Source organism: Rattus rattus, chromosome 4 (assembly GCF_011064425.1).
Source record: "Rattus rattus isolate New Zealand chromosome 4, Rrattus_CSIRO_v1, whole genome shotgun sequence".
Taxonomy (NCBI): domain Eukaryota; kingdom Metazoa; phylum Chordata; class Mammalia; order Rodentia; family Muridae; genus Rattus; species Rattus rattus.
Genome location: NC_046157.1, coordinates 28,502,165 through 28,516,978, shown reverse-complemented (window position 1 = coordinate 28,516,978; position 14,814 = coordinate 28,502,165). Strand labels below are relative to the sequence as shown.

Genomic DNA, 14,814 nt, shown 5'->3' with positions numbered 1-14,814 from the left:
TGAGCTTGCTAGGCAAGCGCTCTACCACTGAGCTAAATCCCCAACCCCCTATATGTGTTTTCTAATGGTCTTAGTCAACCTCTGCAAGAGGGTGATTCAACTCTAAATGGGATCTGACCCACAGGTTGAGGACATGGGCATTTCTATTTGTGTCCTATCACAGAGCTAAGGAAAGGGCAGTCTCTGAGGTTTGAGGGTTTATCTCTAGGGTGGTAGACTGAAGGAAACAACTATCTTTCCCAAGTCCTCTGGACAGTATCTTCATGAAATTGTCCATTCTCTCTTTAAAGACCCTTAATTGCAGGAGCCCATTGGAGAAACAAACAGCTCAGAGTAGCTTGGACTCTTCAAGTTCTTTTATTTAGTTGAAAGGCTTTCCATAAAGCTTTCAATGGCCCAATTATTTATTTATTTACTTATTCTTCTTTGGAACAGAATAAACTTACTTTCTCCTCTCAACCATCTAAATAATACTAATAACAGCTATAATATCTATCTACTATTCTAGGGACACCTTTAATTCATATATGTTAATTAATATCATTCTCAGAGGCAGTGCAAGGAAGGTACATCACTACCATATCTATCCATCTATCCATCTATGTATTTATCTATCTATGTATCTATGTATCTATGTATCTATCTATCCATCCATCCATCCATCCATCCATCCATCCATCCATCCATCCATCTATCTCCCCCTCCTCAGCTCTGGAAGTCAAAGTTTAAAGTATTAGGTAATTTCTACCAAGGTGGCACAGTTTGGTAGTAAGTAACTGGGCTTGATTTCCAGGCCCAGCAATCTGTCTCCAAAGAACAAGCTTTGAACCTACACTATGTCACCTCCAAAACTCAGGTACTTGAACATGGGTCATGCCTTTTCCATAAAGGATTTTTGTGATTTGGGAGAATTTATTCCCATGATAGGTACAGTTAGATTTCTTTCTAAAGAGGACCCATGGTGGGGTTTCTTTGAGATCTGAGGATGACTTTATCCCTGCTCTTCTATCTTCTATCTTGCTCTGTTGCTCCGACAGCCGGCCCTCCACACCCTGTTTCCAAGCCCTGAAGAAGGGGCACTCAGGCACTCACCTGTATGTACGAACATGTGCTTGACGTAGTTCTGTTTGGCTGTGAAAGTCTTGTTGCAGAGAGTGCACTCATAAGGCTTTTTATCGCCTTGCCCACTGGCTGTGCTGTGGCTTGCAGATGAGGCCAGGGGCTGTGGCGCTGGCAGCTGTGCAGTAAAGGTGGACAGGCCTGGCTGGGACACTGTCACAAACTGGGTCTGCTGGCCTGTCAGGGGCTGTGGCAGGCTGAAAAGAAAAGGCTTGGGGCCACTGCCCGCGGGCTGGGTAGTGAAGAGGGCTGGCAGATAGGTGTTGCCAGCTGTGCCAATGACCTGTGTGTTGCTGGTCAAGGTCAGAGGCATCCTCAGGTTGCTGGTGAGGGTTTCTGTCTGGCGTAAATAGAGCTGGGTACTTGGCAATGGCTGCCCGATTGATGTGTTGACTGAAGGCTGCTGTAGGACGCCCTTATCGGAGCTGTTACTGACAGTGATGACTGTGTTGTCCATCTCTACCTCGGTGCTTCTCTCGGGAGAGGAGGCACCTGTTTCTAGCTGGTTTGGCTGGGCACTGCTCTCGGCTGGGGCTTCTGCTGCCTGCTCGGGCTGGGCAGCTTCCACCTGACCCTCTCTCGTGGTTCCTGCCCCAAACTGTTGCTCCACTGAGTCAGGTTCGGTGCCGATAGAGGAGCTGACTCCAGAATCGAAGCTTTCACCTTTGGGCTCGCTCTCTGTGCCCTCTGCCTGGTCAGTGTCTTCTGTGCACTCCTCAGATTCATTGCGCTCTAGGATCTGCACCCTTTGCTGCCCATAGTAGTCATAGTCATCCTCCATTTCCTGCTTGATGTGGATATTACCCACCAGGGTCTGGATGCGCACAGGCCGGGGCTGCTTGCGGCAGTGCGTGGTCTCAGGGGTGGTGGACAGGTAGCGCTCCATTTGCTGGGAGCGCTCATGGATGCGTGTGATCCAGCTGGGGTCTTCCATGTGGTGGTCACGGGGCAGGCCCAGAGCAGTTTCGTGGTGGCTGACCACTGCACCGCTGTAGAAGGAGCGCTCACCACTGCCATTCTGCATGGAGCAAGCGTAGAGTGCAGAGTAGATTCGGTCCACACTGTGCTGTGGGTGGCTTTGCAGGTAGCCTGATTCCGTGTCACTGCTCTGGCCGGATGTGCCTGACTCTGGTGTGCCTCTCGGTGTGTCCTGGCCAGAATCCTGGATGCCTGGGAACACATCGCCCACATTTTGAGACACGATGCGTGTGCACTCATCTATGACTGTTTTGATCTGCAGGATGCTGGCGGCTGTGAGGATCTGCAGAGCTTCCGACTGTGAGACTCTCAGCACACCGCTGTACATGAAGTCAATGAGCTTTTGCACTGACTGTACGGACACCACCGACGGGATTTCGATGTCGCTGTAGCCCAGCAGCAGCTTGTCTTGGAAGAAGGGGCTGCCGGCTGCCAGCACGCAGCGATGCGCGCGCAGCATGCTCCCGTGGATGCGAACCGTCACGTCACAGAAGTGGCCACGGTTGCGCTGCTCGTTGAGGGTCTCGAGCACGGAATTGCTGAAGTTGTGAAGGTTGATGCTGTGAATGCGCTCGGTCATCCCCTTGCAACTGATGTCACCTGCAGTATAGTGAGGCAAATACAAGACAGGGCACATCGTCATATATAGCTGAAGGCATTTCTAACTCCCATCTTAGAAGAGTAAAACCAGAACCACCCTCTTTGTAGATGCACACAAAAAGGGAGGGGGAGGGGGAGAGGGGAAGGGAAGCTGGGGAGATTGCATACACAGCCTAGGCAACCAATGCCTTGAGTTTCCCCCACCTCTGGACTTAGTGTCCCAATTGTTTTGGATATTGCATTCATGGATACACAAGAAATTCAGGAGATGTTGTTTTCTAAAAGGACAGCCAGATGGGTTGCTGCCTGCTATTCCTATAACTGTAGCATGGTTTGAAGATGTATGTTAGCCCAGGAGACACTCTACCCTGCCTCACTCTGGACAGGCCTAATCCAAGTCCTCTGGGAAATGTTAACTCCTGTCCTCAAGTTACAGACGTTTCTTATTCTATCGGTAGGCAGCAACAATATCCATAGTTTAAAAATTAGTCCCTTCCTAGTTACCTTGGCATATTATTATCAGAGCCTATATCAGATTTGCAAAACTTCTTAGAAATTTCAACCTGACTAAGAAATTTGCCACACCACTGCCACCACACTTTGCAGATGACAGGAGGCATGCAGAACGCAATCTGCTTGCAGTCAGGGGACCTTTTGGCTGCTTCTGTATCTCCTCTCTCTTACCACCCCACAGTCTGCACACTCTCACGGCGGTTCTGTGAGGAGGAAGGGATTTCAGTGTTTTTTGACTCCCCTGGAGCTCATAAGTAGATGAGGCTGGCCTTGAACTGAGAGATCCTCCTGCCTCTGCCTCCAGAATTAAAGACGTACTTGCACCACCACTCCCAGAAAGAAAGAATGTTTTAAAAGGCCGGAGCTAGATATGCTGAGTGGGATCATACTAGGTGGTCACATGTATCGTTTAAACTGGGTGTTTAGAGTAAAAGAGGACCGATAGTAACTAGGCCAGGAGAGCAGGAGTGAACTGGAAGCAGTGCATAAGCTTAATTTGAGCAGCAGGGTGCTTTGCAGAACTCTTACACTGTTCCCAGAAGAAAGATAATAATCTTTGTGCAGGCTCTGCTCATCTGACCAACTGTCACCCCTATGTTCAAGGCTGTCTACACAGGTGACAGTGTTGTTAACATCATTCCATACTGAGAAGGAAACAGATGGCTATGGCACAGTCCCGGGGATTTCCCATTTTTCTACCTCACCTCTCAGATGTCTCTTAAGAATACCTTTCCATAAGCCATTCTTCAGTCAGAACCAAGCTTGTAACTTCACAATCTGCAATGTTTTATTTTGACAGAAAACATGATTGGATTAAAAGGTACCTTTAGTGAAGAACACTTCTGGTTCTGTCTGTATGGGCATTATCACTGGTGATTAGATTATGAGGGGTCTGAATTAATGAAATTATTAAGCCCTTCATAGATTTCATAATAAGATGCTATTTGGGGGAGGTGGCTAAAGGTCAGAGGTAGGGCTTGGTTGGAGGAAGTAACCATTGGTCGTGTGCCCTTTGGGACTATATCTTGCTATGACTTCTTGGATTCTATCTGCTTCCTGTATATGATAAGGTTATCTATGTGCCCTGTGTATGTGTTTGTTACAATGGGACCGAGAAAGCATGAGTTGAACACTCTGAAACCATGATTCCCAGTGTTAGTTGGTTTTTGTAGACTTGACATAGGCCATAGACACCAAGGAAGAGGAAATCCCAATTGAGGAATCACATCCATCAGATTAACCTATATTAATGGGGGAATTTTCTTGATTGCTAATTGATGGAGTAGAGCCTAGTCAGCCCTGGGCAGATGGTTTGGGGTAGTATGAGAAATAAGGCTGAGGAGGAGCTGGGAAGCAAGTTGTCTTAGTCAGTGTTCTAGTGCTGTGAAGAGACTCTGTGACTAAAGTGACCTTATAAAGTAAAGCATTCAGTTGGCTTGCTTACAGTCCCAGAAGTTTAGTCCATTATCATTGTGGAGGCACAGAGGCCTACACCTGCGCGGTGCTGGAGAAGTAGTTGAGAGCTCTCCATCTGAATGGCAGGCAGCAGGAGACAGACGCTGGGCTGGGCTGGGCTGGGCTGGGCTGCCTGGGCTGGGCTGCCTGGGCTGGGCTGGGCTGGGCTGGGCTGCCTGGGCTGGGCTGCCTGGGCTGGGCTGGGCTGGGCTGGGCTGGCTGGGCTGCCTGGGCTGGGGTTGGCTGGGCTGGGCTGGGCTGGGCTGGGCTGGGCTGGGCTGGGCTTGGGCTTTTGAAAGCCCTCCCACAGTGAGACACTTCCTCCGATAAGACCACACCTACTTAGCAAAGCCAGAACTCCTAACTGGTTATTCTCAAACAGTGCTGCCTGAACATTCAAACACAAAAACCTATGGGAGCCATTCCTAGCCAAGCCACAGCACAGGTGATCCTGCTAATTCTGCTTCAGTTCTTCCCCAAGGCTTCTTTCTTCCTATCTTTTTTTTTAATTGAACATAATTTCTTTTCATACAATATTTCTGACCAAATTTCCCCTCTCCATTCCTGTCTTGGCTTTCCTTGATAATGGCTTCTAACCTGTAAAACATTATAAACCCTTTCCTCCCCAAGTTACTTTGGGTCAGGATCTTTATCACTGGATCAGAATTCAATCTAGGACACTTCCTCAAGGGTTGTTTTGTCTTGTGTTTGGGAACAATGGTGAGAAGATTATGAATATACATAGCTGAGCTATCAGGTTGAGTGAGGCCAAGTAAGTGGGCTTTCAGAACAAAGTGGCCCACACAATACATTCCAGAACATCAGTGTGTCCTGTAGTTAGCAACCCCAGACCACCTGGCCTGTGCACAGGTGCACGCCTCTCAGCTTCTCTCTCCTCTGCTTTAGAATAAGGACCTGCTCAGGGAAGTCCATGCTCTACCACACTCTCTCTATGATCCAAGCATGACTGTCTCATATGTCCAGGCAGATCCAATGCTCTAAGCTCTTGTATCACTCAGTGATGCAAGCTCTTTCACCTTGTGCCAGGTTTGTTACATACCTGAAGTACTGTAGTATACTTTCCAACTTTTTCATGTAATCATAAAATTCTAATTGCACAATTAATGATTATGGTAAATTCCCAATATATATGTTAATACAAAATATATCCCTAAATGAAGATCCCAAATGAAGATTCAGGAATAGATGTCCAGGAAGTGAGTTGATAGATCATGGTTCAGCATCTTGCTGAGTTCTATACTCTAGACATATGCATAAATAGAAGGAAAATGGTAAGGGCAAACTTTTCTTCAAGTCTTACTATCTGTCAAGCACTGTCCAAACCACTCTATGCATGTCATACCATTTAATCCTCAGAGCAACCATGGGGAACTGGTTGTATCATTATCCCCATTTATACACTGGGCTGGGATTTGTGCTCAGAGCTGGTAAATGGTGGTAGAGCTGGTGTATGAACCCAGGGAGTGTGGCTCTGGATTTCTCTCTTGACAGTTCCACATCACAGCTTTGTCTCTATTTGGGAGCTGGCAACAGGGGCCCATACAGCTGCTCCAACCATCAGCTCTCAAGTTAAAAGTTAAAAGGATGGCCTCCAGCCTTTGGCCTCTAGGCCTCCAGACTTTACTGCAGTTTAAACATACACATACATGTGAGAGCGTGCAACAGGTATCTAGTGGCCCAGTTAAATGGCTATAAACAGAAGGCAGGAAAAGCATCATCTCTGGGCAGGATGGGCTTATTAGCACACGCCTCTTTCTACACAGGTAGAGACATCTGTGTGTATTTGGTCACAGAGCCACTCACATGGACTGCAATGTAGAGGTCAGACGACACAGTTGGTGCATTTCAGTGGAGTCCAAGCAGCAGCTCCTTCACAACTGGTACTCTTAATATTCTTGAATATTTTTACCTAATAAGAAATTTCTCTCTTGACAGTTCTACATCACAGCCTATCCTATATAAAAACCCCTGTCCCTTTTTGCAGCAATCCTATATATTTCCAGGACATTATTGTTGTTTCTGTTTGAGGTAAGAGAATGTTTTGATTCTAAAAGTTTCAACCTGATTTAATCAAAGTTCTCTACAGCAAGCAACCAACTGAGTTGGGATTAGAATCCATGTTTCCTGGTGCTCTGAGGAGTGACACTGTATTGCCAACAATCTAGGGCCATCCTTACTCTTATTTTTAAAAATGGAGAGAGAGATACTAAAAGGAAAGTAGACATTGCCTAAGAGATGAGAGAACCTATTTTATCTTACACATGCACACATGCATGCATGCACATGCAGGAGAACAACTTCATGTGGAAAATCTGTTGTTTGACTGAACTGGGGTGAAGATTTTGCAATTTTAACCATCAGTATAATATAACTGTGAGTATAATATTATCATTGTCGTCAATTTCACTGCAAACCAGACAGGCAAATGTAAACCCTGCGCAGATACAAGCTGGCCTTAGCAGCCATCTGGATTTTTATGGACAAGACTCTGAACATCTCCCTGAGTACACTTGGCCCCCACTATAGCGGCGGGCTGCGTGAAAGGCTGGCTCCTCCTCGCTGGTGGTGGTACAGATGCGGTGGAGAAACTCTGCCTGTCCATTCAGGCATGCCTCCTTCCTCCAGCACACAATGCAGAGGCAATTCCTTTCCCAGGCTTGCTTTTATTTTTAACTCAAATACAGTGGGAAAGTTTCTGCCACAGCGAGGCAAAGTCCAGGCTTTTGTGAGCATGTCCTTTTCATCCAATGGGCATTAATGTATAGATCCCAATGGAATAAATTTGAAATAGCCTACTGTAGATTTGTCCCCATTGAGAACAAATCTTGATTAGATGGCATTCAAGAACTGTATAGGAAGGAACGGTGTGAAAATGCTAACTCCATTCTTTCTAAGATTGGCACTGAATAGGCATCTGGGCTATTCAAAAAAAACAAAAAAAAACCCACAAAAAAAAAAAAAAAAAAAAACCACAAAAGACACCCCCAAACCAACTAACCTCCCTCCCCTGGAAACCCCAACTCTTTAAACACTACACAACTTTATGTAGATTTTTGTGTATTCGAAGATGCCACATCACTATAAGAAAGCCCACAAGTGGCATGAGAAAACTGTTATTAAAAATAGGTCTCTTCATATTATCTTAAAAGAATATCCTATCCACCTGGCTTTGTCCCAGAGTAAAAAGTCAGCCTGTGATGACCCTCCCTGGGAACATTCAAGAAATTGTCCTAAGGACAGTGAGGGCGTAATTATTCCAAGTGACTGTTCCCTGGAGCACAAATGACGGTGCTGAGGCAGGGCTGAGTCCTCAGGGGGAAATGCGCCTCAAGAAATGGGCGGTGGAAGGCCTGGTGCTGGTTTTACAGGAACTTTGCCCCTGCCTGTCCTGTAAGCTGCAGGGGTCCAGGGCTAGGACTTAGCATGAGAATGAAAGGCTGCCCAAGAATAAGAGAAAACGGACGAGAAGGGAACAGCAGGCAATACAATCTTTTTTAATTAGGTGTGAAATCCAGTTCTTTCTCAGGCAGGAGAGCAAAGGGATACATAAAATAGAGGGAGTGCAAGGGTAAGGTGCAGGGGAGGGGCTGAGGAGGGGGATGGGAAGGCAGGGCTGGAAAAAGGAGGAAATACCAGTTCTCAAATTAAACCCAGTATGATCAAGCCAACAGGTTTAAATCAAAAGTAGGGTTCAAAGGAGGTCAGTTACTCAGTACGTAGACTAGGTGCAGCGGAGGGGGCCAGGCTCCACAGTTCAGCCTCAAACCCCATGCTGCTTTCAGTCCTCTCAGAACAGAGGACTGAGGATAAGGGACTGAAGCTGTTTGGAATGGAGCTGAGGAAGTAGGCGATGTTGTTTCCAACTGTTGAAGGCAATCATTGAGCAAGGTTTGATTTGATGTGGGTTTTTAGCAGGGCACACTTCTTTTGACATTATTACAAATTTATGGAACAATTAGGGGATGAGATATTTTTGAATATTTTTTGAATGATAAAATGAGATATTACAGCACAAAGATGATGCAAATCCAGTGTACACTTCCAATTCACACAACAAAACAAAATTGAAATAAGGTTCTCTTGAAAGCTCTGCAATCTCCCTTTCTCCTTTCTGCCCTTCCCTCGTCTTCCTCCTTCCTTCATCCTTCCCCTCTGCTCTTTTCTCTCCCCGTCCTATTCTCTTCTCCACTGTTTCCATCCTTCCACTCTCTTCTCTTGTCTCCTTCCCCCTTTCACTTCCCCTTCTTTCTCTTCCCCTTTCCCTCCTCTCTCCATCCTCACTTCTGTTCTTAAGTTTTATGTATGGGCGACAGGGAAGTAAAACCAAAACAAAAAAACCACTTGTTCTATGACACTAAAGTCAACCCCAACTCTAGACAACTGTTCCACGTCTAATTTCCTTTTCTGTGTGTTTAATTTCCTTTCTACTTTGTCTAATTTCCTTTTCTGTGTGTTTAATTCCCTTTCTACTTTGTCTGAAGGCTGAGGCTAGGTTTCCATCACTGTTGGAGTCTTAGGTCCAAAGGAAGAACTAATCCCAGGAAGCTTTTCCTGTGGGTCTCGCATAGGCCCTTTCACTTAGCTCAGGTCTCTCTGGCTTGCCTACTTCAAACCAAGTCTGCTGGGATCCCAAGAGGGACTGAAGCTTTGCTGGCTTCATGCGGAAATTATAAACCTAACTGACTAACGCCTAAGGCTGACGTGGGGTTGCTTGGATTTTCACTAGATTATTAGTGAGACGTTTACCGAGAGTTCCCCAGTGTAAATGTACAAGCTGAAATCTAAAGCAAAGAAGATATCCATGCAAAGAGACCTTCGATCTTTGAAACATATTAACCAATCAACGTAGATCCCGAGGTTCTGGCAACAGCATTCTGCTTTGATCCTGCGGAAACCTGCACATATGAAACTGATCGTGTTCCTCTCTTGGCTCTGCTTAGAAAGGAGCTGGCAGTCAAAACTCAGGCCACATTATAGAAACCGAATAGACTCCAATGTGTGCTTTCCTACATACAAATTCACCTAGACTTGTTAAATAATAATAATGATAATAATAATGATAAATAATTATTTTACCTTGACTGATTCTTTGTCTGCAGTTATATAAAAACACATGTCATAATAATTATTGAATTTCTAAAAAGTCAACCTAAATCCTTTTAGGTCACAACAAAGAACAATCAAACATCAGTCTACAAGTAATTAATCAACAATTTATGGAACCAATTCTAAACATCAACTAAAAACTCAGTTTTAGTGTGACTATATCATCTGTGTGCATGTCCGGACTTTCCAGAGATATAGGATCAGGAGAATATTAGTATGGACATATGAAACTTACTGTGGGATTGTCTCATGCAATTATGGAAGTTGGGAAGTTCTGTGACAGGTCATCTCAGGCGGGGGACACCAGGATCTTAGTGACACAGATCAGTATGAGTCTGAAAGCCTAAGAGTCAGGGAAACCGTGGTGTGGCTCTGCGGTTGAGGCTGAGTGTCCAGAGACCCAGAGAGAGGTTTTCTCTATGAATCAGAGATTCAGGCTGGGAGAGACGGTGATGAGGAGCAGGAAGAGGAACTGTGGATATTTAGGTTTCTCCTTTGTGGAACTTCCTTGTGTTGCAGGAAGTGCTTCCTAGGCAAAACCACACAGACACTGTACCATTTTCCTCTTCCTTTTGGTTACAGGAAATACCAGTTGTAGCAGCTTACCATTACCTTAGAAGGGATCTTAACATGCCCCACCATACAGCCCTAGACGTTTCTCTGAGGTACAAGGCCCTGAATTTCACTTCCCACCCTTTGACATAATTGGTTTATTAATGTCTACAGGACTCGGTTGGCTCTTTCCAGTTACCATGCCCAATCAGTATAATGCGTCAGCGTAAAGGAGCAGGGTAGGGCTTGGAAAGGAAACGAGATAAAGATCTTTGGAAATTAAACAGCGATGTTGGGCTAAGAAGCGAACACTGTCCTGAGCAGGAACCGCACTATAAATACACTGCTGGCCTAGGCATTTGTCTTATGGAGAAAAGGGTACTTGCCAGATCATTAGCTGTTTATGAAGTACCAGGGCACATGTTGATTTGCTCAACAATGAAACTACATCTTGTAAATTAATCAACTGAAGTCATCACTTGGCTAAACTTTTAATAATCTATTAACATTCTCTAGGATCCATCTGTCCTTTGCACAGGCCAAATAAAAAGGCTGAGTGGGCTGAAGCGGGAGTCACTGCGCTGGCGTCTTGCAAGTCCTCGATGCGGGGTTAATCTTTATAAACCCTCTGGGGACATACTAATTTTATTTACCACTCTCCTAGGAAAAGGCAGTTCTGACCTACCCATTTGGCCAGGTGCTAAGTATCCTTACCATAATTACACATTCCAGAACTTGAGGAAGACACATATCTGAGAATCAACCAGAAATCAGACCAGAGCCATAAGCCCCATTAATCACCTGATCTTTGTATGGCCTTACTCTGACTGGGTAGCTAAGGAGATACTGTGCTCTCCTGTAGCAGTGTGTAGAGCACATTTCTACTTATCCTTATAAAGTGTGAGTCTTTCTTTCCCCACACACAGGTTCCCTGGTAAAGGGCTGTCAGTCTCTTTGGAGAAGGATGAGGAAAAGATGAGCAGAACATATTTTGGGTAGTGTTTGTAGCATTTCCTCAAGTGGTGGCTCTGTCTTGCAATCATTCAGATCAGCTCTGGGAACTGACTGGGAGCTGTGATTCTATCTCTAGGACTTGCGATACAGTTTACTTTCTTCAAAAGTTTTCAGTTTATATAGGTCATGGAAGGACTTGGTAGGTTTCCTATTGCCCTACAAACTCTGGAATTAAGTGGGCAGGTAATGAATCTTCATCATTTACACTATGTTGTTCGCTGCTCCGTCTGTCTATCCAGTACTGTAATTACCCACCTGGCATCTGACAGTGGGATGCCACTGCTTGGTCCTTGTTTTCCCAGATCCAGTTCTCACTGCATTTACATTTTCTACATGATTGACAGGGATTCCCACTCTAAGAGTGGGGCTACAGCAAAGCACCCTCACAGAGCTCCTCAAAGAACCTGGGTTGTCCCTTATGAGTTCCAAGATTGTGCTTTCCACACCTCTCTAAGCTGCAACAGGAAATGCACCATTTCTGTTTAATGGGCCCATGCAGGTGGTAGCCTGCAGCAGCCAGGCAGCACGGCTTTGTGAAAACTCTCAGTGTCCACAGCCTTCAGGTAGGCAGCTCACGGTCCTCCTGCTGCTAAAACACCCAAGAAGAAAGACAACCCAGCTGGGCTCCTTGAAGGAAGAGACCCAGAGAAGACTCAGCTGAGCCTACCTCTGCAAGAGCTGAAAGGAAGCTAAAAAGGTACAGGGAAGGAACACATCTTCAAATTAACAAAGTGTCAACAAGCCAGGTGGTAATGGCAGATGCCTTTCATCCCAAGACTCAGGAGGCAGAGGTAAGTGGTTCTCTGTGAGTTTGAGGCCAGTCTGGTCTACTGTCTAGGACAATGAGGGCGACTACACAAAGATACTCCATCTTGGAGGTGGATGGATGGAGATGGAGGAGAGAGAGAGAGAGAGAGAGAGAGGAGAGAGAGGAAGAAGGAGGAGGAGGAGGAAGAAGAGGAAGACAAGGAGGAGGAGGAGGAAGAAGAGGAGGAGGAGGAGGAGGATGAAGAGGAGGAGGAGGAAGAGGAGGAGGAGGAGGAGGAGGAGGAGGAGGAGGAGGAGGAGGAGGATGAAGAGGAGGAGGAGGAGAGAGGACATGAAAACAAAGGGAGAAATGAAAAGTGTCCCAAGTGGCTAGGCAAGAAACCCAACATTTATCTGCAGAAAATGGAGAAGTTGAAAATGAAGGGTACAGCCTATGATGAAAGACAAAAGCTAACTCTGCGAATGCCTCAGTGTTCCTTGACTCCCTTCTTGTATAACCCAAACATAGTTAAAAGATCTTTTCATCTGTCTGTCTGTGGTGCCAGCTGTGTCTGTGTGCAGGCACTTGTGCCACAGAGCATGTGTGGAGATCAGAGGACAGCTCTTGGGAGTCAATTCTCTCCAGCTACCTCATGGGATGTAGGACAGAATTAGACTGTCAGGTCTGTACATAAACACCTTATCTCAGGCACCAGAGGGATGCTTTCTGTATAACTGTAATCCTAACTTATTTCTGATGGTCCTAAGAATATCTGGAAGATGGAGGGAAAACATTTTATCCATTTTTAAACAGGTGAAAGAAATCAAGCTGAGTGGGTAGTACCTCACTTCATCTTACAGCTTAGAGCATTAAGAAAAACACTAATGCTGTCATTTGCTGGTTGCAAAATGGATCAGAAGAGGGCCAATATGAGCAGTATGGAGTGCCAAGGCATCACTGCAAAGGCTTAGGGAGCTTGGCGTGGTAGAAGGTATTTACCGACTCAGAGTGGCAGTGGTGGGGGAGGAGGGAAAGAAGGAGGAAGCCGCAAACCCTTTTTCTGATTGTTGTTTATTTTATAACCAGAAGATAGTGGGCCATTTAATTAGGGAAGCCTGTGACTGTCTCAGCTATCAGGTAAGTTAATTTTATATTCTACAGTATAAAACATACAAAATGGAAATATGGAGTCACAGTTGTATATTGAACATATCTGGAATAGACTACTGTCTTGTCGGACCTGTGTTACTGTGCAGCGCCCTTGGTATTGGCTGTCTCCTTTTCTTGATAATGTTGTTAATGTGCTGTGAAAGGCAATTTGTGTGTGCAGTGTGTGTGGTAGAAACCAGAGATCTGGTTGGGACTTCTGTGATGGTAAATTAGCATGTGAATATGTGGGTATATCATATTTTCTTGTAGAAAATGTGCCTCTACATTTGAAGTTGAAAAGTCACTGGAAGATATGCTAATAAAGAATCACAACATAAAAAAAAACGAAAAGAATCACAACACAGCACTTTTAGATCTTTTACGTATGTAAGAATGGTACACAAACTGAAATGTCCCCAACACAACCTGTAACAAATCTCAATTAAAAACTATATTCAGGCTGATGTAAGTTCCTTTCCCCTTTACACAGTCTCCAGACTTCTGCTTGCATAGAGAGAGTACTATCTCAGGTGATTACTTTGTGTTGTAGTACACCTTCTCGGGGTGACACTTTCTTCCACACTTTAGGGATTCTGGTCTGACTTGAATTTAGATCTTAGGGTGGAAACCAAGAGGGCCTGAAGAGAAGCAGCATCACCCTGTGTGGGGGCTTCTCAGGAGAGACCACTAATGTTTTCTCTGGCAATGAGGCCAGCGAAAGTCTGCAGTCAGGCAGGGAAAGGCCAATCCCTGTGAGGGTGGGCAGTCCTCTGCAGGGGCAGGAGGAACCAGCTGCTGAGCCCTAGGGCAGTAGGTAGAGACCACTCTGTTGTAGGGCACAGGAAGTGAGAGAACGTGGAGAGAGGGCACTTCCGCTGGCAAACGTGTTTCCTCATAGTCTAGGAGCTCAGTATACCCAGCCCATTAGTCTTCACAATCATTTCAATCCCAATGCTTAGGATCTCCTCTTTTCCACCCCCTTATCTCTACCCCATACCTTTTCAACTAATATCCTCAGTTTTACATGGGGTATCACAAAAGGCTGGGTTCAAGGTCTGTTAGTGTTCAGTCAACTGAATGATGTGGGCATGCTTAATTTTCAGCAGTTTGCATATTGGGGCTTCAGGAGAGAAATTTTGAGTTCAGACACAATTTTGAGTTCAGTTAAGTTACATGGAGCTGGAGCCAAGACACCTTTTCCATGAAGATTTGTAGCTGATCTGCATCATATTTCTAGGTTCTCCGAAATGTTTGAAAGTACAATAGACAGAGAGAGTTACTACACATCTTGCTTCTTGTGAGCCAGGAGTATCAATGTACTTAACTTGTGTTCCCTACAATTCATGCCAGTCTCTTGGTGCTCTCTGCGCTAACTAGAACCTTTAGCATTTTTAGTTTAATCAGATTAGAGTCAGTTCTAGAACCCTTAAAATCAATTATGCAAACCATTTGTAAGGTTCAATTCCTCAAAAGAAAAAGAAAAGTTCCTCTAGAGTTATTCTTGATACAAAAATCTGTATCGGTTGGAGTTATTTAGAGGGAGAGAATCAATAGGACAT

The 14,814-nt window shown here is 45.2% G+C and overlaps 1 protein-coding gene across 9 annotated transcripts in view; it reads right to left on the bottom strand.

Annotated features, from left to right (window-relative positions):
- The window catches only part of Zbtb20 (zinc finger and BTB domain containing 20), a 257,502-nt gene that overhangs the window by 12,231 nt on the left and 230,457 nt on the right, over positions 1-14,814 (bottom strand). For all 9 annotated transcript variants that reach the window (XM_032900209.1, XM_032900208.1, XM_032900214.1 and 6 more), the window contains one exon: positions 1,093-2,697. In XM_032900209.1, the coding sequence (XP_032756100.1) occupies positions 1,093-2,697 (1,605 nt within the window). The remainder of the gene's footprint in view (positions 1-1,092; positions 2,698-14,814) is intronic.